We start from the raw sequence: 22,487 nt of genomic DNA, 5'->3' as shown, positions 1-22,487 counted from the left end.
AAATAAACACCAAAAGTTTTCTAAATTAACTATAAAAATAACGTCTTAAAAGTTACTTATAGTTTTATATTACCTAGATAACACACTCAGTATGAAGTACAATTGTAAATAATTAACATAAAGCCGGTTCAGAAACACATTCACATAACATACAATTAAGAGAATAACTACAAGTCATTACTTTCTTTCGGTAGAGACCATGACGCAAAATAGTATTTCATTATTCGCAGAAACCAATCAGTAGACCTATCTAATTATTTCTAGTAGTAAGCATTCGACTAAGATTATTTGGACTAACAAATTAATCTACATAGTTATATCGAATAGCCGTTAACGGTACCGTTAGAAAGGACGCCACCATTATACACCGCCACGTGCGTTGATATATTTAACGCATTCTATAGTTGATTATGAGAAAACAATTTTATTCTGCCGCCATTTTGATACATTTTTTAAAATCTAAGCGGTAAAGAAATCAAGTGAATTTTATAATGCATTTATAAATTAATTTTTATTTATTTAATAATTTTTATGAGATACCTCATACAAGTAGCCTTTTGAAAACACTCTTACAGTTTATCAACGAAACTTGTTATATTTCTTTTTATCTTTAAACTGTTAACTCACCACAAATGTAACAAAAAGTATCTACAGAATTGTTGCAGCCTCTTGAAGCCATTATGAAAACAGAAATTTGCTTTATGACCTTTTTTTCTTTTTCAAGTTTAGCCTCCGGTAACTACCATTCAGATAATACTTCAGAGGATGATATGTATGAGTGTAAATGAAGTGTAGTCTTGTACATTCTCAGTTCGACGATTCCTGAGATGTGTGGTTAATTGAAACCCAAACACCAAAGAACACCGGTATCCACGATCTAGTATTCAAATCCGTGTAAAAATAACTGGCTTTACTAGGACTTGAACGCTGTAACTCTCGACTTTCAAATCAGCTGATTTGGGAAGACGCGTTCATCACTAGACCAACCCGGTGGGTTTCAATGAAAACCCAGATGCAGTATATAATTTATATAATTGCATACAATTGGAATTCATATATTTTATTGTAGTAAAATTTGAAATTTATGAACATAAATGCATTATTCTGTGATTTGGTTCACTAAAATTGATGATACATTATTAAACCTTCAAATAATTTCACTGTTAAATCTTTTTTTTAAATATGTAAAAAAAATTAGGGTTCAAATACAGAGATAGAAGAACAATTGCTAACATGTACAGCAACCAAACAGCAACAGTAACAATTGAAGAACATAAGAAAGGGAGTCAGACAAAAGGATGTTCCCTATCTCCGTTACTTTTTAATCTTTACATGGAACTAGCAGTTAATGATGTTAAAGAACAATTTAGATTCGGAGTAACAGTACAAGGTGAAAAGATAAAGATGCTACGATTTGCTGATGATATAGTAATTCTAGCTGAGAGTAAAAAGGATTTAGAAGAAACAATGAACGGCATAGATGAAGTCCTACGCAAGAACTATCACGTGAAAATAAACAAGAACAAAACAAAAGTAATGAAATGTAGTAGAAATAACAAATTGGACCACTGAATGTAAAATAGGAGGAGAAAAGATTATGGAGGTAGAAGAATTTTGTTATTTGGGAAGTAGAATTACTAAAGATGGACGAAGCAGGAGCGATATAAAATGCCGAATAGCACAAGCGAAACGAGCCTTCAGTAAGAAATATAATTTGTTTACATCAAAAATTAATTTAAATGTCAGGAAAAGATTTTTGAAAGTATATGTTTGGAGTGTCGCTTTATATGGAAGTGAAACTTGGACAATCGGAGTATCTGAGAAGAAAAGATTAGAAGCTTTTGAAATGCGGTGCTATAGGAGAATGTTAAAAGTCAGACGGGTGGATAAAGTGACAAATGAAGAGGTATTGTGGCAAATAGATGAAGAAAGAAGCGTTTGGAAAAATATAGTTAAAAGAAGAGACAGACTTATAGGCCACAAACTAAGGCATCCTGGTATAGTCGCTTTGATATTGGAAGGACAGGTAGAAGGGAAAAATTGTGTAGGCAGGCCACGTTTGGAATGCGTAAAACAAATTGTTAGGGATGTAGGATGTAGAGGGTATACTGAAATGAAACGACTAGCACTAGATAGGGAATCTTGGAGAGCTGCATCAAACCAGTCAAATGACTGAAGACAAAAAAAAATGTAAATGTTTAGTAATTGGTTTGATTGATTAGTCATAATTTATATTTGTTGTCTAGATGATATATTAAAAATCAGAATAAAACATATTTTATAAATTTGTTTACCTAATTTTAATTTGCATTTACTAAAAATTATTAATTCCTAATAATTTTTATTTAGTATTCTAATATAATAATATTGCATTAAAAAATGAAGAAAAAATAATTGATTACATTACATTACAATAATAATTACTAATTTATGGAGGGATATCGAATATAATAATAATTTAGAATATTATATAATCACTGTTATTAAGGGTGTTATATTTTACAATATTATGAGTCTCATTACATAAACTAGGACATACGTCATAATAAATGTTTTTTATAAAACTTACAAGACTAGGTAATATAATAATTATTGCAAATATCATAATTTAAAACTAATTATCATTAATTGATTACTTTCAATTACACCTTGTATCAAAATGGAAAATTCTATGTTTAAATATTCATTCATGTTTTCAAACTGTACTTGAATGAGAAAATGGTTTTTACTGCTCTATTTTCTATGTAACTGTTACCAGTAAGAATTAATAAATGAATTTTTTTTTTATTTAGTTGTTTTTTTTCTGTTAAGTATAATTTTAATTCTTCATAATTTCATTAAAAAATTAATATGTAAGATTAAAGAATAATTTTTTGCTCTAAACCACGTGTATTTAACTATAGTAACGTTATTCAATAATAATAATAATAATAATAATGTTATGGAAAGAGGTTTAAAAAATAAAAAAAGGAACTTTCATTAAAAACTTACAGGTAATCTCATCAATCTGAATGACAGAATTCAAGCAAAAAGCATCATACACAATTCAAAAAGGCATACAACAAAGTTGATTTCAAATTGAAAAATGAAATAGATGACCTTCCATTATAATGACTCCAGAGGCCATTGCTGATATTCAAAGAAGGATCTGCCTGTCCAAAAAATTTATATATTAAATAGCACAATAAAGCGAGTTAAATTACACATTTTGCCTTTAGATTCTTGCCGATTTAAATCTGAAACCGTACTATGTAACAACATATGAGAACTAGCCGTAACACCTTAATTAATGCAGATTGACTTCTCAAAAACATTGTCGATATCAGATACACCCGATCTACACTTTTTTGTCAGATGAGGGGCATGGTTTCATTTTCAAGACTAGCGAATGAATTTCCTGCTGTTTCTGGTGAACATATATGGGAGGAAACAATTTTTGTTCTGCATTCTATTACTGCCATTTCGTCTTGTACATATAATTGGATAATTACTACTATATCAAATTATTGATAATTTAAAACAATATATTTATGGGCTTCTTACATACTCTCTTACTTGCCTTAACAAATTCATTTATTGTTAACTTGCTTTCTTAAGCGTCGTCCTTATCATTTTAAGTGAAAAGTAAAGACAAATAAATATTGGTGTTGGCAATGCTAATAATACAATGGAGAGGATATTATACTGCACGGGATACCTTTGTAAGAAACCAGTTGCTGTTCTAGCAATCTGCATGTCAATTGAAGTTTCTAAACTTTGACATTTTTACAAGCTTAAACTGATACTGGATTCTGAGAGGTTTATATGTTTGCTACTTTTTTTTTTAGCCAAGAAAAGGGTCATTGGTGTGCCTATCTTAGGAAAGTTTGTAAGTCATAGACTTAGTTCATATTTTATAACTTCAGAATTGGCAGTAATTTTATTCAAGTGTGGTAAAGCGTTTAATAACTTGCATAAGTGAGCTTCATGTTTAATTATTTTTTAATAAACAATTATTCGCTTTACATTTCTCACTTAAGTTTGTAATAAATTGACAAAGTATTTATTACTGCTTTAATATATACTTTATAAATGAAATAAATGGTAACTCTATACTGTTTTTAATGTAAATTTCTTGTCATCACCGTTGTGATAGTGTAGACTTATTCATTTTAACCATTGCAATTCTTCTGAAGTTTAATTTAAAGTTAAAATTATAGAAGTTTATTTTTAAAAAATCCTTAAAAAGATAACATTCAGTATAGATATACAATACATGCGAGCAAATTTGTGTATGCTATTGTTGACCTAAGTATTTTAAGGGAAAATTGTTTGGAAGGATGATATCTCATTTTGAAGATGATAGGGATTTCTTCAGGTTTTAGGGACTTTGATGATGGACCATGGGAGCCGAACCCTTGGAGCAACGGAAGAGAAATGCGTGGATCCAGCCGTGGTAGCAGTATAATGAATAGTCGAGCAAGTAGCATATTTGGGAATATGAGCAACTCTGGAGGCTCTTGGAATGGTGGTGGTGCTCATCACAACATACATATGAGAGGCTTACCATTTAGAGCCAACCAGAGTGATATTGCAGATGTAAGTTCAGTATTTTGCCAATTATATATTTTTACAACATAATAGAATATTGAAAAAAATTAGAGATATTTTACTTGTTAAAATGTTAAATTAATTTTGCTCAACCAACAATATATTTTCTTCTTTTTTTTAAGACATCAGGTTACAAAGAAAGAGAAGAGAGGGCCTATTCAGAAAAGGCTTTTTTTAGTGGTGATTTCTTTCATATTCTAAAATGAGTGATGCCAGTTATCAACATCCTTTAAGTAAATTGTAATAACTGAATAAATTCTAGTAACAAAAAAAAAAATTCAATAAAGTTTGTGTCATTCTATTGGTATTAATGTAGTAGGCAATCTGCCTCTGTAGTGGGTTCGTAGATGGTGCCACTGAAACCCTATATTGAAATAAGAAAATCAAGAAAATTATAATCTAGATATACTAACCTATATGCTCGCTTCACTTGCTAGTCAAGGTTAGTGAGCATAGATTAAATTTAGTTAGATTATATTTATAATTTTATTCATTTTTTTGTTTCAGTGGCACCATCTAAGAACTGGCTATAGTGGTGGATCGCCTACTGCATTAATACCCTACTTATTTTATTCTCAATCACTCACAGAGACATACTTATCTACAGAAAAGTTTTTGCAGCATTCTTATACATTTTTGTCACTGTAGGATAAACAGATTATTTATCATTTTTTAGTTTCTCTTAAAATTGTATTTAAAATTATTTCTAGACGCAAAGTTATCTTTAAAAAAGGAGTGTTGTGTATTTTATGAATTTAGGCTTTAATCTCAATTTTTGTTACTGTATTGTCAGTACTAAAGTATTCTGTACAATTTTCAAGAATTCTTTACTCGATTAAGATTGTGGATAAAAACCGTTGTTTAAACATTATACTGAGTTGTTTAACGTGCAACACACTGTTTCTTTGTCTTGATGGAAGAAGTCAATGTGTTGCACATTAAACAACTTATTAGTATACATTCATACAACTTTTACAGTCAGCAGAGGACAATAGCCTCTGTTCACCAGATCTGAAGGATTAGTTGTAAATATTTTTTAATTTTACCTAATATAAATACACAATTAAAATTTATTTTATTTTCATTTCATTAATAAAATTTTATTTCACAACTATGTTTCATCTGTATCACGTCCATCCTGACTCTGTAGGAATAGACACCCTCCATGTGATGATTCTGGTCGCAATGTCATCCTCTCCATATTATCCCTATAAAAACCTATCAATGAGTCTTAAACAAGACTGACCGATTGAGCTGACAATAAAATAAACTACACCTAATAGGAAAGGTTGAGTTCAACACACACCAGCATGAATAAAATAAAACAAAAACATAAAACGGAACGTAGCAAAAAGTAAATAGGGAACAAGAGCAAGAACATAAAACATGAACACTAATACCATAACAGAACAACAAATGGAAAACCCAAGGGGGAACCTACTCTACACACCTTCAGCAATCCTTTCTTTTACAAGAGATCCCATATGTTCTTCAATGATGGTCCATTCAGCCTGGTTTTTCCAATTTTCATGACCTAATAACATCAAGCTAACAAATCACTTCTGTATGCTTCATATCATACTGAAACATTAATAGAAAACTTAAACGTAATTGTCCAGCGCACCACATTGCAGACATAACACGGAATCAACCAGGCCAAAGCAAGCCAATCTGCCCTAAACGTGCCATACCCTGAAAGAAATTGCATCACAAATTTTTTGATCATACCGAAGAGGCGCCCTGCAAACCAGCAACATCAGGAAACAGATCAAGCCCATCAACTGTTTCACCCCATCTAGCCTGCCATAAAGGATAGCCCTGTTGCCAAATAGTCCACACTTTTTCTGAAGTCAACAATCCTGACTTCTTAGCAACATATCACTGTTGCTCCTCTGACACAAGTAGATCAATTGGATTCACTCCAGCAATCACCAAGATTGACTCATGTCATCATATGGTAGCCTCCTGTCACCGTTAACAGCAAGACGTATTGCTATTGATACGTTTAGTTTACAAAAAAAAAAGTATGTGTTTGTATATGTTAGTTTTTGGTATAATAAAAAAACATGCACGAAGAATTCGGAAGTAGCCTATTATAAATTATTTGTTACATTGTATTTGTAACAAATACAATGTACAAATACAATAAATGAATTATACAATAATTCATTTATTGTATAATTATTATAAAACAAAATTAAATATTTCATAAATATTTTGAAATGACTGCCTTTTAATACAGTGCTGAATTAATTTACAATCAAGTAAATTAATCATTGTAACCTTTTTTTTATTTGAAGTAACTAAACAATTTAAACACCGACAATTATTTATTTCTTTGTGTTAATGTTACAAAAATATACATTATTTGTATATTTTTTATTTTAAACCACCTGTCTATAAAATCTATAATGTTTGTACACCTGCTATTTGACCGATCGTATCAGATGTTTTGTTACTGAATGCCAGTGTTCGTTTCTTTATCTCATTATAGTTCGCATACGGTAATGGCGGAGAAAAAGTGGTTGCGAAATATATTATACCAAATAGTATTTGAATTTCATTAAATATAATCATTAAAATGGGTGAAAACGGTTATAATAAAGTAGAAAACCCAGTTCTGCACGTGTTAGTGGTCGGTTTTCATCATAAAAAGGGATGTCAAGTAAGTTTCGTTGAAATACTGTGTGTTTATATTGGATAGATATTTTTTTGTTTACGTATTCTGATATTAAAGAATAATTATAAATTATAAGTTTTTTATTTTATTGAATTATAGTTATATTCAGTATTGCATTAAGGATTTATTTTAAATGAGATTAGTTAGCTATGGAATTATATATGTATTCGTGTTGATTAAAACTTGCAGCTTTTAAACAATATTTGTTTATTTTATTTCATCTAATCGCATTAATGCGTCTATTATAACGTAACATTAACTTTAATGAAGTTAAGGGTGCAATTGTACTTTGTGCAGTACTGTTATTAGAATAATAATTTGTTTAATATGTTATGGAATATTCTCTTCAGTGGTTAGGTTTACTTTTATTGCCCAGCTTTTTTATAACATTATCAGTATTTGATGCACAACCTTTTAAAAATAAGTAAATCTGTATTATTAATACTGCATAACATGTTTTACATTGTAATATTCTGTTGTGTAGCAGAATATTGATTAAAATATCATTTACCTTTAATTGACTCCACAGTTGATATAAACCGTGAAGACAACTTAATTTGAGTATCAAACTTTTCTATAGGTTATTCATAATATACTCTAATTAAAGTAATATAAGGTCTTATGGCCTCCAACGTCCCCAGAACATACATCTCCTGACTGCTTTTTGTGGGGCTATATTAGTCTGAGGCCTTCAAAAACAATCCTCACATTACTGAAGAACAGAAAGTCAATATTACAGACTTAATCACGAATATTTCTAATGCGACTCTTAAAAAGGCTTCTGCTAATATGCTGAAAAGAGTCCGTGCATGTATAACTGCAAGGGGTGGGCATTTTGAGCATATTCTTTAACAATTATGTAAGTAATAGCTTTTTATTAAATCTCTTTTGTAACAAATACATTTTCTTATTCCACCTAAATTTCTCTTTCTTAATAAATTACATTTAAAATTGGGTAACAGAACTAAAGAGTCATTTGACTGGTTTGATGCAGCTCTCCAAGATTCCCTATCTAGTGCTAGTCGTTTCATTTCAGTATACCCTCTACATCCTACATCCCCAACAATTTGTTTTACATACTCCAAACGTGGCCTGCCTACACAATTTTTCCCTTCTACCTGTCCTTCCAATATTAAAGCGACTATTCCAGGATGCCTTAGTATGTGGCCTATAAGTCTGTTTCTTCTTTTAACTATATTTTTCCAAATGCTACTTTCTTCATCTATTTGCCGCAATACCTCTTCATTTGTCACTTTATCCACCCATCTGATTTTTAACATTCTCCTATAGCACCACATTTCAAAAGCTTCTAATCTTTTCTTCTCAGATACTCCGATCGTCCAAGTTTCACTTCCATATAAAGCGACACTCCAAACATACACTTTCAAAAATCTTTCCCTGACATTTAAATTCATTTTTGATGTAAACAAATTATATTTCTTACTGAAGGCTCGTTTCGCTTGTGCTATTCGGCATTTTATATCGCTCCTGCTTCGTCCATCTTTAGTAATTTTACTTCCCAAATAACAAAATTCTTCTACCTCCATAATCTTTTCTCCTCCTATTTTCACATTCAGTGGTCCATCTTTGTTATTTCTACTAAATTTCATTACTTTTGTTTTGTTCTTGTTTATTTTCACGCGATAGTTTTTGCGTAGGACTTCATCTATGCCGTTCATTGTTTCTTCTAAATCCTTTTTACTCTCGGCTAGAATTACTATATCATCAGCAAATCGTAGCACCTTTATCTTTTCACCTTGTACTGTTACTCCGAATCTAAATTGTTCTTTAACATCATTAACTGCTAGTTCCATGTAAAGATTAAAAAGTAACGGCGATAGGGAACATCCTTGTCGGACTCCCTTTCTTATTAGGGCTTCTTTCTTATGTTCTTCAATTGTTATTGTTGCTGTTTGGTTCCTGTATATGTTAGCAATTGTTCTTCTATCTCTGTATTTGAACCCTAATTTTTTTAAAATGCTGAACATTTTATTCCAGTCTACGTTATCGAAAGCCTTTTCTAGGTCTATAAACGCTAAGTATGTTGGTTTGTTTTTCTTTAATCTTCCTTCTACTATTAATCTGAGGCCTAAAATTGCTTCCGTTGTCCCTATACTTTTCCTGAAACCAAATTGGTCTTCTCCTAACACTTCTTCCACTCTCCTCTCAATTCTTCTGTATAAAATTCTAGTTAAGATTTTTGATGCATGACTAGTTAAACTAATTGTTCTGTATTCTTCACATTTATCTGCCCCTGCTTTCTTTGGTATCATAACTATAACACTTTTTTGAAGTCTGATGGAAATTCCCCATTTTCATAAATATTACACACCAGTTTGTATAATCTATCAATCGCTTCCTCACCTGCACTGCGCAGTAATTCTACAGGTATTCCGTCTATTCCAGGAGCCTTTCTGCCATTTAAATCTTTTAATGCTCTCTTAAATTCAGATCTTAGTATTGTTTCTCCCATTTCATCCTCCTCAACTTCCTCTTCCTCCTCTATAACACCATTTTCTAATTCATTTCCTCCGTATAACTCTTCAATATATTCCACCCATCTATCGACTTTACCTTTCGTATTATATATTGGTGTACCATCTTTGTTTAACACATTATTACATTTTAATTTATGTACCCCAAAATTTTCCTTAACTTTCCTGTATGCTCCGTCTATTTTACCAATGTTCATTTCTCTTTCCACTTCTGAACACTTTTGTTTAATCCACTCTTCTTTCACCAGTTTGCACTTCCTGTTTATAGCATTTCTTAATTTCCGTTAGTTCCTTTTACTTTCTTCATCACTAGCATTCCTACGTTCATCCATCAGCTGCAATATATCGTCTGAAACCCAAGGTTTTCTACCGGTTCTCTTTATTCCACCTAAGTTTGCTTCTGCTGATTTAAGAATTTCCTTTTTAACATTCTCCCATTCTTCTTCTACATTTTCTACCTTATCTTTTTTACTCAGACCTCTTGCGATGTCCTCCTCAAAAATCTTCTTTACCTCCTCTTCCTCAAGCTTCTCTAAATTCCACCGATTCATCTGACACCTTTTCTTCAGGTTTTTAAACCCCAATCTACATTTCATTATCACCAAATTATGGTCGCTATCAATGTCTGCTCCAGGGTAAGTTTTGCAGTCAACGAGTTGATTTCTAAATCTTTGCTTAACCATGATATAATCTATCTGATACCTTGCAGTATCGCCTGGCTTTTTCCAAGTGTATATTCTTCTATTATGATTTTTAAATTGGGTGTTGGCAATTACTAAATTATACTTCGTGCAAAACTCTATAAGTCGGTCCCATCTTTCATTCCTTTTGCCCAGCCCGTATTCACCCACGATATTTCCTTCCTTGCCTTTTCCAATGCTTGCATTCCAATCTGCAACTATTATTAAATTTTCATCTCCTTTTACATGTTTAATTGCTTCATCAATCTCTTCGTATACACACTCTACCTCATCATCATCATGGGCGCTTGTAGGCATATAGACGTTAACAATCATTGTCGGTTTAGGTTTTGATTTTATCCTTATTACAATGATTCTATCGCTATGCGTTTTGAAATACTCCACTCTCCTCCCTATCTTCTTGTTCATCACGAAACCTACTCAAAACTCAAAACGAAAACTACTGCCCATTATTTGACGCTGAGTTAATTACTCTAAAATCACCTGACCAAAAGTCGCCTTCCTCTTCCCACCGAACCTCACTAATTCCTACTATATCCACATTCACCCTATCCATTTCCCTTTTTAAGTTTTCTAGCCTACCAACCTTTTTTAAGCTTCTAACATTCCACGCTCCGACTCGTAGAATGTTATTTTTTAATTTTCTGGTGACCCCTTCCTTAGTAGTCCCCACCTTAGTAAGTTATCACGCTTAATAAAAAATATTTTAAAAAATCAAAATAAATTTTTGTTGCAAAAAAAATTAATAATAAATATGACCACCTAACATAAAAACCGACCGTTTTGATCTGCAAAACACATCAATGTAAGTTTAAAAAAAGCGAGAAAATATTTTTAAAGTATTTCATGTAACAATAAAGGCCATTTTACCTTTTTAAAATATATAGCTAATTTATTAATCATCAAATGCAGACACAGATAAAAGATTTTGTTATTAACAGAAATCTAATTTTTTTTTAAAAACAAAAAACAGAATTTAAATAAAATATTGACACCCGAAATAATTAATAAGTAGCAATTATTAGAGGACATTTAAATAGAAATTAAATACAAAAAATTTAGTCTACAAAAGAATCGAAAACTCTCTTTTAGTGTGTACTAAAAGAGAAATTGAAAGCAAATTATTTTTATTATGTATAAAGTAATCTATATATAAATTTTATAAGAACTTACCTGGTTTACATGTTGAATTCTTTTCTGAACGGTCGTTTAGATTCGTTTAAAATATTCCTAAATATTAATAATGTTCGTCAAATACAAATAATCAAGTAAACAAAATGTGATACGGCTTTGATAACGACGCTACAAATCGTAAAGAAATATTATTTGGTGTATTTGACAACTTTAATCGTTAATAACAGTAATACTAATTTAACAAATTATCAGAAAGAAAGAAAAGATTAGATTATATATATATATATATATATAAGTTTGGTTTATTTTTTCTTCATTGCTTTATGTAATGGAACCGGTAATAATATTATAAACAAATATAATTTTTCATCAACGTAACACATTTTGACACACGCAGTTCTTTTTTGTTGACGAATTATGGCGCGAACCAGATTGAAGGACGAGAATCGGAACATTCTAGAAATTTTGCTATCTGGTCCCATTCACGTGCACACTCCCTCACAATCATCACTACGTACAAAGTTATAACAGGAAGTAAATTTTGTTCAGAGCCATCTTTTTATTTTACTAATATTAGTTTTTTATTTATTATTACTTCCTTATATTAATAATACAGATTACTGAATTCATTAGTTTTAATTTTCGAGTTAATAGTTTTTAATTCCTTGTACGAAGTAAAGAAAGTATATTATGATCGTGAAAAATTTTCAGATTTCAATGGAAATATCCGTTTTGACCATCCCTGAATCCATTTTTACTAGTTTTGGCGTGACGTCTGTTTGTATGTATCTCGCATAACTCAAAAACGATTAGCTTTAGATGATTGTAATTTTTTATTTAGGACTGTTGTAACATCTAGTTGTACACTATCCCTTTTGATTGCAATCGACTGAACAAAAAGTGCCGAAAATCAAAAAAATTGGGAGTAATAAGCCCTCACTGAGAGCTTTTCAACGATATATCATAAGTATGTATATATTTCACTTATTTTATATTATGGACGATAACTGCCGTAATTTTGCGCCAATCACTTTCAAATTGATACATAAAATATAACTGCCCAAAATCTCGATCGAGTTCGTTAATGGGAAAAACCGGACTATGGGAGTGGAAATGGGGTGGGTTTTTCGAAAAAAAAACAAAACATCGCTATAACGTTCTTATTAAGTAAAATATTGAACTTCTGTTCAAGTTCATATAAGGGCCTAAAATATATGTAAGTAAAGTTTTTTGATATCACTAACGATTGGCCCATGGGGTGGAAAAAATGGGGTTTTGAAGACAAAAAAAAAATCATACCTCCCTTAATAGGCACAATTATCGAATCGGTTTAAAGTGATCGTTATTCCTCTAAACATTACCTAAAACTTTTGTCCGAAACAATTTTTGATATGACCAACCCTTACTTACGGCAAGGGACGACCAAAATATTGCCGGAATTGTAAGATGGGCTAAAATTGTCGTACGCTAAACATGTGAAACTTTTTTTCACGTGCAAATTATTTTTGTATCGAGTAAATATGAAGTTTTTCTTAACATTAAGGTGGAAATCTTTTTTATCCCCTATTTAGCACCGGTGAAATCTACATTCGCCTTCTGGCTTGCCGAAAGGTTTTTTTATATTATAACACTTTTAAACTACTTTCAATATAATTTATTATAAACGTATTTTTTAATTGTAATCAATAATTTAAAAAAAAAAATTGCTTTAAACTTTAATTTATTTTAGAATTACATTATTTTAAATGAATTTTTTTTGTGGTTTTCCGAGAAAAATAAATGACGATTATAAAAAAAGTAATCAAGTATACTAAGTATAATCGGCCTCCGTGACGCGAATGGTAGCGTCTCGGCCTTTCATCCGGAGATCCCGGGTTCGAATCCCGGTCAGGCATGCCATTTTCACACACGCTACAAATCATTCATCCTATTCTCTGAAAGTAATACCTAACGGTGATCCCGGAGGTTAAAAAAAAAAGTAATAATAACTATGTTTCTTTCCAAACCGTTAACTGCCATCCTTATTTCATTATTAAAGAGAAAATATAACTGGATATTAATATTGTCAATTGACATTAATAAATTATTTAAAATAAAATAGATTATGAATATTTGTTTTTATAATACGTGATGAAGATAAAAGTTCCTTGCCGCCCTGTCTCATCAACGTTTTGTTGCTGTACACAGTTATGTAGCCGTTCGTCACTCCAGTCACGTACGTTCAAGTTTAACAGAGTCTTATCGCTTTTATATATCCCTTTACCCAGTGGCAGGAAATAAAGTCAAAAATATAAAATAAAACAACTTAAAGCAACTTTAAGCTTTGTGTTCACTTTCACCGTCTGATGACGGTTTTTATTTATTTGTTTTTGAATTTCTTGTCGGGTTAAGAATTATTTTTATGTGCAAATTAAGATGAATATTAAAAAAAAAAACAAAAAAACGTTAATTCAAAGAGCCGAACCCAGTACCTTCAGTTTTTTTTTAATCCGGTTAATCTTTTTCTTTTTTTCTGACTCATTTCTGAGGTCCTATTTCCTAGATGTAACCGGGTATCGAATCTGGAACTTTTAGTCTAGCAAGTAAAGTAGCTACCTCTTTAATAGCACGGAGGTCAGTTACATCTAAAAAAGATTAATACTGTTTTTTTTTAAATTCCTGATTTGATATTTAAAAAATATAGTAATACTTAATAACAAAATTGTATTGTAGATTGTAAATTATATTGAACTTGATTACGTATATAAAATGATTATTACATGTAATTAAATAATAAGTAAGAATCTCGTTATAACCCCTTTGTGTACGGTTGGCTGTTCTCCATTTATAGTTTTAAGTGAAAATTTATTCTCTTTAATATTTTATCTAATTATAAGTTCGGCAACATTGATAGTAAATTTTAAAAACAATTTAATATTAGACGACGTGTAATGATGGATGATCTCTGTTAAAAAAATTTGATGATGAATGAAACAGTTTGCGAACCAAATTTTAGATTGAATAATTTTGTCGTTTAAAATAGTCTATCGATGACGTCATTCCGGAGTGGGGAGACGATGAGAAGCATTATGTGTTGTGTAACTAAAGAAATTCACCGAGATGTTTTGTCTTGTAGTTAGTTATTGGCGGGAATTATCGGTAGATAGGCGACTGAATACGCAGTGAAATTGTCTTCATATAACAGTATTGTTTAGTTTAACCTGATCCACATGTAACGTTATCCAAATTTCATCTTTTTATTGAGATATTCCTTATTACTGATTTAAGGTGAGTTTTATTTATTTTGTTAATATTATTACAATTTTTTAAACCATAATTGGCAGTTTTATTCTGTGTATGTATTACCCAAATTATTTATTAGATTAAAAATGTTAGATTCCAGTTAACGCCGATTGATTTTTACAAAATAAATTTAATAATAATAAATAAATAAAGAGAGACAAGTTATATGGTTGTATTTTAGGTTATTTGGCCATTAACGGTGTATATATTTAACTAAACTGATATAAGCAAAGGGTATTTCGTGAGTGATATATTAGATATATTAAGTTTTAAGTCTGGTAACGAGAATGAATCGTGCTAAGCGAGAAAATAATTCGATTTAGTCGAGCTCCTGGGTTCGACACCCAAAATAGCTTACCGTTTCTTCACCGATCTCGGTTAATGTCGTTAAATATTCATAAATGAATGTATAGGGAATAACATAAAAATTTGAAAAAAATAATTTTTGATAGGAAAGAAAGCTACAAATAATCATTTTAATAAATTCGTAAAAATATTTTTAGAAATCTATAGTATTTTTTATTTAACATATATATTTAACAATAATTAATCGTAAGAAAAGAAAAAACATCGGTAGCGAGTTTGTAGAAGGCGACCGATATTTATAATTTATGTGAGGTTCTGAGTTCGACCCCGGGTAATTGTCATATATCTTAATAATTATGCGTACATAGTATTTAAAGCAGAAATTATTCGTAAAAAGTGTACGACATATATACAACAAACAGTCATTACAAATTTTTATATTTAACATTTCCCGTGTTTACTTTATATTTTTTAAGCTAAAAATTTACGAAGTAACATAATTTAACGATGTACTCGTATTTTCGAAATAAAATTCTATACGCGTAATTTTTTATTACTACAAACGACGTTGTAACTTTTCTTCTCGTCGGGAAAAATCTTTGGATCAGAGGTTAAATTTTACGTAAATTTTTCATTTACAGTTACCGTTTTTTTGTTATAATTCCAACGAGAAATTTTTTAAAGCTTTTTCACGAACGGAAAGGCATTAATAAATTTAAAAAGTGTCGAAAACCTTAACGGTCAATTTTTTTTATTACAAAGTTTTTGTAAAAATGCACTTTGAGTGAGAAAATTGAAAAAATACAAACATGTTTAAGTAGCCCACCGCATACAGCGAGAGAGATTGACGGAGGGGTCGAGTGAGAGACAGAGCGGGTAGTGTGAGAGAGCGAGGGTGATGGAGAGAAATTGAGAGAGGGTTTGGTAGGGGGATCAATGATGGAGAGGAAGCGAGACAGATGGTCTCTCTCTCTCTCTCTTACTTCTCTTCTCTTCTAATACTATTCTTAATACGGAGTGGTATATAATCGCAGCTCTAACATTGTGACTACAACAGGTGCCATGTTGCCAATTAACCTGAGTTTTCCTTCCCCCCTGCCCCTTTGGCAGCCAAGATCGGCATTAGGTAATTCACTGCGTTGCGTTTGAGTTATTCAACACTTTTACATAGAATACATTTTCCAAGCTAACCAGTAAGGAAGATGAATGAAAAAAATAATTTTTAATATTTTTGTAAAATTTTTATTATTTATTTTTTTTTTTAAATTTAATAATGAATCATATTATTATTTTACTATTATTTATATTTATATATTAAAAAAAAAAAAAAAAAAAAATCGTGTTAAATTCTTTGTTTGACAATAAGGTCAATGAACTTTGATATTTATCGTTTATGTATTAGTGTTAAAAACTTAAAAATCATACTTGATAACTTTTTTGTTTATTTTAATTTTTTTTTATGTTGTTATAATACAATTAGTAAAATAATCACTGATTTTATACATCCGACTCTCGTTTAACCGGACTTACATATTTTATTTATCCGTAAAATTTACATAAACTATTGCTTGTTTAAGTACTCGGAATTATCAGAGATTTTCTTGTTACAAAATTGTGATTCAAATTAAATATAATCTGAGATTAATGTTTATTAAAACGTCGATTATTCGGACCTCCATATCTCAAACATTTTTCGACTAATTGCGGGGCCTTTTATCCGGAGGTCCCGGGTTCGAATTCCGATGAGGCATGGCATTTTCACACGCTACAAAATTGCCATCTCATCTCATCCTGTGATGCAATACATAACGGTTGGCGCTGTGGAAATGAAAAAAATTGTAGATACTGTGTATGTTGTCAATACGAGTAAAATAAATTAATAAAAAAAAGCTGGTTATTTAGTGTAACATAACTTATATAAATCATACTGCATCATCTGCGGAACTGCTCGGCGACGGCTGTCTACAATCCCGTTGCTACGAGTGGTACCCCCACCCTTCACAACAGCTGTGTTGAAGGTTAAACTGCATAAAGCAATTTTAACAGTATAATAATTAACGAATTTATAATACTGACTAAAATAGAGTCTTTCGGTTCATTTTTTTTTCTCACACCACCCGGCATTTTTATTTTTTTTTATCATTTTTATTTATTTATTTTGTATTTTAAATACACGTATAAGCAGCACGGATGTAAGTCAATAATATCGAAACTTAGTTCTTCAATATCCTTTTTTGTTTTTTTAATTAGCTCTAAATAAATAAATTTAACTGTATGGAGACTAAATTGATTCTAGGCGAAATATTTTATAAATATTATAAATGCGATTATGTTTTGAAAAGGATTATGTTGTGAGTGTCGAACCCAGGATCTTCAACTTTGATTTTTTTTAATATTGATACTCGGATATACATTACGAATTGAACTACTTACTATCCAAACCGGGAATGGAATCCGAGACCATTCAGCATATCTCTCGATTTTTTAAATATAGTTTTTTATCGTTAATAAACAGTATTTTTGAATGAAACGGTGTTAAATAAAGTAAAACTCTGTTTTGGGGGAAGATCAAGTCTATTCTTTAACGTTATGTAATATTTATTTTAACGTTAAGTATGTGATTTTGTGCGGAAACGAAGAATCGAAATCGCGACTTTCAATTTGTCAGTCTTTTTTTTTTTTAAACTGAGAATCGAACCTCCAGATTTTCATTATTTAAATCCTTTTTCTTTCGTTTTTAATCTTTTTACGAACTTATTTTTAAAAAAACTTACATCAGAAAAATTGAACTCTGTGGTAATCAAATTGAGTTAAAATTTTTTTTTTAATAACGATTATGCGTGCAATTGATAACAACTCTATAATCGAATCTTCAATTTAATTTTTTTTTTTTAACGCATAAAACTCCCTACAAGTATTACATATATGGAGGAGTGATTCCCGAGCTGTAACCGTACCCTAAAAATTAAATATAAATTTAATACAAAAATTTAATCTTCTTTAAAAAAATTCCAAATTTTTTTTGAATAAAGGACGTTTAAGAAATTATAACGAAACGAACTGGAAATTATATGAGGCTTTAACTCGACGAGTACAAAAACCTGACTTTTTCTGCTCGCGGGAACGATAATACTATTTTAATTCAATAATTTATTGTTATTAAATATTCACCATAATATTAGGTTGGTGGTTGTGTGTAGAAGTACGGTATTTCAATTCTAAAGCGAATTAAAATTTAAAGCCTGACAGGGATATGAACTCGGGACCTTTCGGATAAAAAGGGAAGACATTACTACTCCACCTCGGCGACTGGCGAGGTGATTAATTGATACGTGCTGAAGTATTAATTACCTGTGACTTTCAGTATAGTCAGTTTCACTATTGCGTTACCGAGGTGACAAATCGATTACAAAAATGCAGTGAGACGCGAAAAATTATAAGTTACTTTGTAATATCTAAGTATAATTTTTGAGATAAATCCATACTAAATGTGTGTTTGCACGTTTGTGTTCGCGCGCTTTTTTGTATTATAGACGGGCTGGGCTCTACTGTGAAATACGGTAGTCGGCTTGCTGAGATAAATTTAGAAATAATCCTTTTATATCATAACCCCCTTATGTACTAATTAATATTTCTTATCTATATTAAAATAAATGATCCTGTTTTTTTTGTTTTTTTTTTCTCTGTGACTAAAGACTATATGGTCTAAGTTATTGTAAAATTGTGTTCAGATCCTGACAGGGAATCGAACCCGACACCATTGGTGTAGCAGGCAAGCATGCTACTTTGTGACACTAAAGTGGTGACGTAACATTTTTATTTTTATTTACGCTATTACGTTTTTTTATAAAGTTTTTTATATTAAAAGAAAATAGCAATATTTAGTAAAAAAGATGAACGGGCGCTCTCTAGTTTTTTTTTTTTAAATTAAAATAAAATATGCGTGAGTGTAAATTATATCCGTAAATTGAATATTAGGTAAAACGAAATAACTGAAAACCTTAACATTACAGTTTAACGTTGGTTACGTTGGTTACTTTGTATACATAGGTTTAAGTTTAAGCAACTCTACCTTTCTTCCAGAATATACTTGGTTTTTTCTTCCTAATCAAATGTAGCATTTTCATGTGCTACTGAATTCATTTTTTTTTTGTCTTCAGTCATTTGACTGGTTTGATGCAGCTCTCCAAGATTCCCTATCTAGTGCTAATCGTTTCATTTCAGTATAACCTCTACATCCTACATCCCTAACAATTTGTTTTACATTTTCCAAACGTGGCCTGCCTACACAATTTTTTCCTTCTACCTGTCCTTCTAATATTAAAGCGACTATTCCAGGATGCCTTAGTATGTGGCCTATAAGTCTGTCTCTTCTTTTAACTATATTTTTCCAAATGCTTCTTTCTTCATCTATTTGCCGCAATACCTCTTCATTTGTCACTTTATCCACCCATCTGATGTTTAACATTCTCCTACAGCACCACATTTCAAAAGCTTCTAATCTTTTCTTCTCAGATACTCCGATTGTCCAAGTTTCACTTCCATATAAAGTGACACTCCAAACATATACTTTCAAAAATCTTTTCCTGACATTTAAATTAATTTATGATGTAAACAAATTATATTTCTTACTGAAGGCTCGTTTTGCTTGTGCTATTCGGCATTTTATATCGCTCCTGCTTCGTCCATCTTTAGTAATTCTACTTCCCAAATAACAAAATTCGTCTACCTCCATAATCTTTTCTCCTCCTATTTTCACATTCAGTGGTCCATCTGTGTTATTTCTACTACATTTCATGTACGAAATGAACGATATACGCGTCCGGTTGATTTATTGGGATTTTAATCTCCTTTTCGATTTTATTCGCTAAGGATGATTGTGAATTGATTATATGTTAGGGACTCATCTGAACGGCGCTATCTTATTAACTGTTAAATAATTCATCTCTATAGAAAAAGTTTAATTTTTTATTTCAATAACGTAATGGTACTTTTAAGTTTCCCTTCGACGATTTCAAAACTTAAAGATTTTAATTTTTTAACCCTTTCTTCGGTCAATTTGGATTTGCGAATCACATTTACCGGTACAAAACAAAGTTCTGATAGCCCATTTTAGTTACTTTTTCAAGTAATAACAAAACATAGTATTATATTTTAGACAAGGTATACGTAAACGTAATAAATGATAACGATGATACAAGATTAGCATTTTATTAAAACACTTGAAAGCAACACAGTGTGATTTGACTCGCTTGTAAATGAAATCGGTTTAGTCGTCTCGTGAAAATTTGCTACGTAATTAGACGGTCCAAACGTTTTACATAATGTACAACAGAAAATGTTACTATTAAAGGGAATAATATTTATGTAATTAGCAATGTTATTTCTTACTGAGAAGCGGATCGCACAAACTTTAACCATATTTAAAGCTAAAGTTAGGATTTGCACGGGGGGTCGGTAACTTTATGTAAGAATTCAATTACCACGATGAGGTTTACAAAGTTTTATTCTGTTTTGCTCGATCTATCTGAAGATCGTCCGGAGTGCGAGGTGGAAGAGACCACCCAACATGTATTGTATTTTGCCCGCGATTCGCCATAGAGCGTAGAGAGATGCTCGGCAACTTGAGACGTGAGCACATGTTCCGCCCTGGGTGGAGGTTTGGTCGGTAGTGCGCAGGAATACATACACCCTTGGTTATAACTGGCGGAACCTGTTAGCGAGCCTGACACTGCTTAGGCGCCCGTAAACGGGGTTCCTCCACGACTAATCATTAATTGGTCGTGGAGTTAGTGCGTAGGATAAGTCGGTTAATTTGTATCTATAATTATAAGCGGCAAACGTTTTTGTTATTATTATCACCCGATATTACCGTTTACATTTATTTATTTATTATACAAATATACTTATAATTTAACCAATCTTAACCTACGCTCGCTAACCTTGACTAATTAACAGAGTAATGTTTTGACTATTTAAACAAAAATTAGACTATAGGTTATTGGTTTTTAATATCTGACTAGATTTTAAATACATTCAAATGTTAAAATAGGTCTAGATTCTAATCTAGGTATAGATTTGAAAATTTTTCAAACTGCGGTACCACCGAAAGTGTGCAAGTGCCAATTTACTTTTGTAATTTTTTAAGTTACAATTAAATACTTACTTTTAGTAACACTTTACAATGTTACTGATCATATTAAACACCGTTTTATTTTTTCTCTTACAGATTTATGCAAGAGGACTGCCACGATTTCCTACATGTAATCGCAGCACGATTTTTGGTGAAGATCATGTTCGGAAATTTCACGATTTATCCTATTTTTCTAAATTCTATTCTTCCAATAAAAAGGCGAAGGCTTAAGAATTAACAGTACCAAGGTAAGCAGTTTACAGTTAAAATCTCATTCAGACAGCTAAAAAGTTAATGATACGTCAACAAAGATTTGTAAATGCGGTTACGAATTACTAAATTTTTGTAAATAACTTTTTAAAAACGCGAAGAAATCTTAGAAAACAAAGGCGGAGATAGAAAAATTTGAAACACCAGTAAAAGAAGTATTATTCATTTTTAGGTACTTTTTCGTTTATCCCCTTCCCAAAAAAAGGTTTCCAAGTTTTTCACCTGGAAATAACTCAAAATAACAGGAAAAATATTAACAACCAGGTTGGAGAAATAACACAATATAACCATTTATATGTATTTATTTTATAAATATAATCTAAGCAAAGTTAACCTAGGCAAACTTCACTTGTTAACCTTGACTGATTAACAGTAATGTTTTGAGTATTTAAATAATAAATTCAGTAAATATTGCAATTATTTATAATAATCAAAACATTACTGTTAATCAGTCAAGGTTAGCGTGCGAAGCGAGCGTTCGTTAAGTTTGTAGTATGTTAAGTTGAAATATCGGTCCTTTTTCGGTAAGGGGGTACCACATTTTCCCTTTTTTTACTTCCTTGTACGAAGTAAAGGTAGTATTGTGATCGCGAAAAATTTCGGTTTTCAGATTTCAACGGAAATATGTATTTTGATCATCTCTGAATCCATTTTGACTAGTTACTTCGTGAAGTCTATACGTATGTATGTATCTCGCATAACTCAAAAACGATTAGCCGTAGGATGTTGAAATTTTGGATTTAGGACTGATGTAATATCTAGTTGTGCAACTTCACTTTTGATTGCAATCGACTGAACCAGTAATAAGCCCTCATTTAGAGCCTTTCAACGATATATCATAAGCGGTACTTATTTGTATTGGTTCCGTAGTTATAGTCAAATAATTTTTTTATTAA

The 22,487-nt window shown here is 31.0% G+C and overlaps 2 protein-coding genes across 2 annotated transcripts in view; one reads left to right on the top strand and one right to left on the bottom strand.

The window, feature by feature from the left end:
* LOC142321306 (activating signal cointegrator 1 complex subunit 3-like) overlaps window positions 1-352 on the bottom strand; it is a 38,613-nt gene extending 38,261 nt beyond the window's left edge. The window contains exon 1 of the mRNA XM_075359301.1: window positions 74-352. The gene's annotated coding sequence lies outside the window, so the exon portion shown is untranslated. The remainder of the gene's footprint in view (window positions 1-73) is intronic.
* A 6,681-nt stretch (window positions 353-7,033) lies between these two features.
* The window catches only part of LOC142322419 (jmjC domain-containing histone demethylation protein 1-like), a 39,470-nt gene continuing 24,016 nt past the window's right edge, over window positions 7,034-22,487 (top strand). Inside the window, exon 1 of the mRNA XM_075361480.1 lies at window positions 7,034-7,255. Coding sequence (XP_075217595.1) covers window positions 7,172-7,255 — 84 coding nt within the window. The 5' untranslated portion in view covers window positions 7,034-7,171. The remainder of the gene's footprint in view (window positions 7,256-22,487) is intronic.

This window comes from Lycorma delicatula, chromosome 3 (genome assembly GCF_047948215.1).
Source record: "Lycorma delicatula isolate Av1 chromosome 3, ASM4794821v1, whole genome shotgun sequence".
NCBI lineage: Eukaryota > Metazoa > Arthropoda > Insecta > Hemiptera > Fulgoridae > Lycorma > Lycorma delicatula.
The sequence above is the reverse complement of the archived record's forward strand: the minus strand, read 5'-3'. Positions and strand labels throughout refer to the sequence as shown.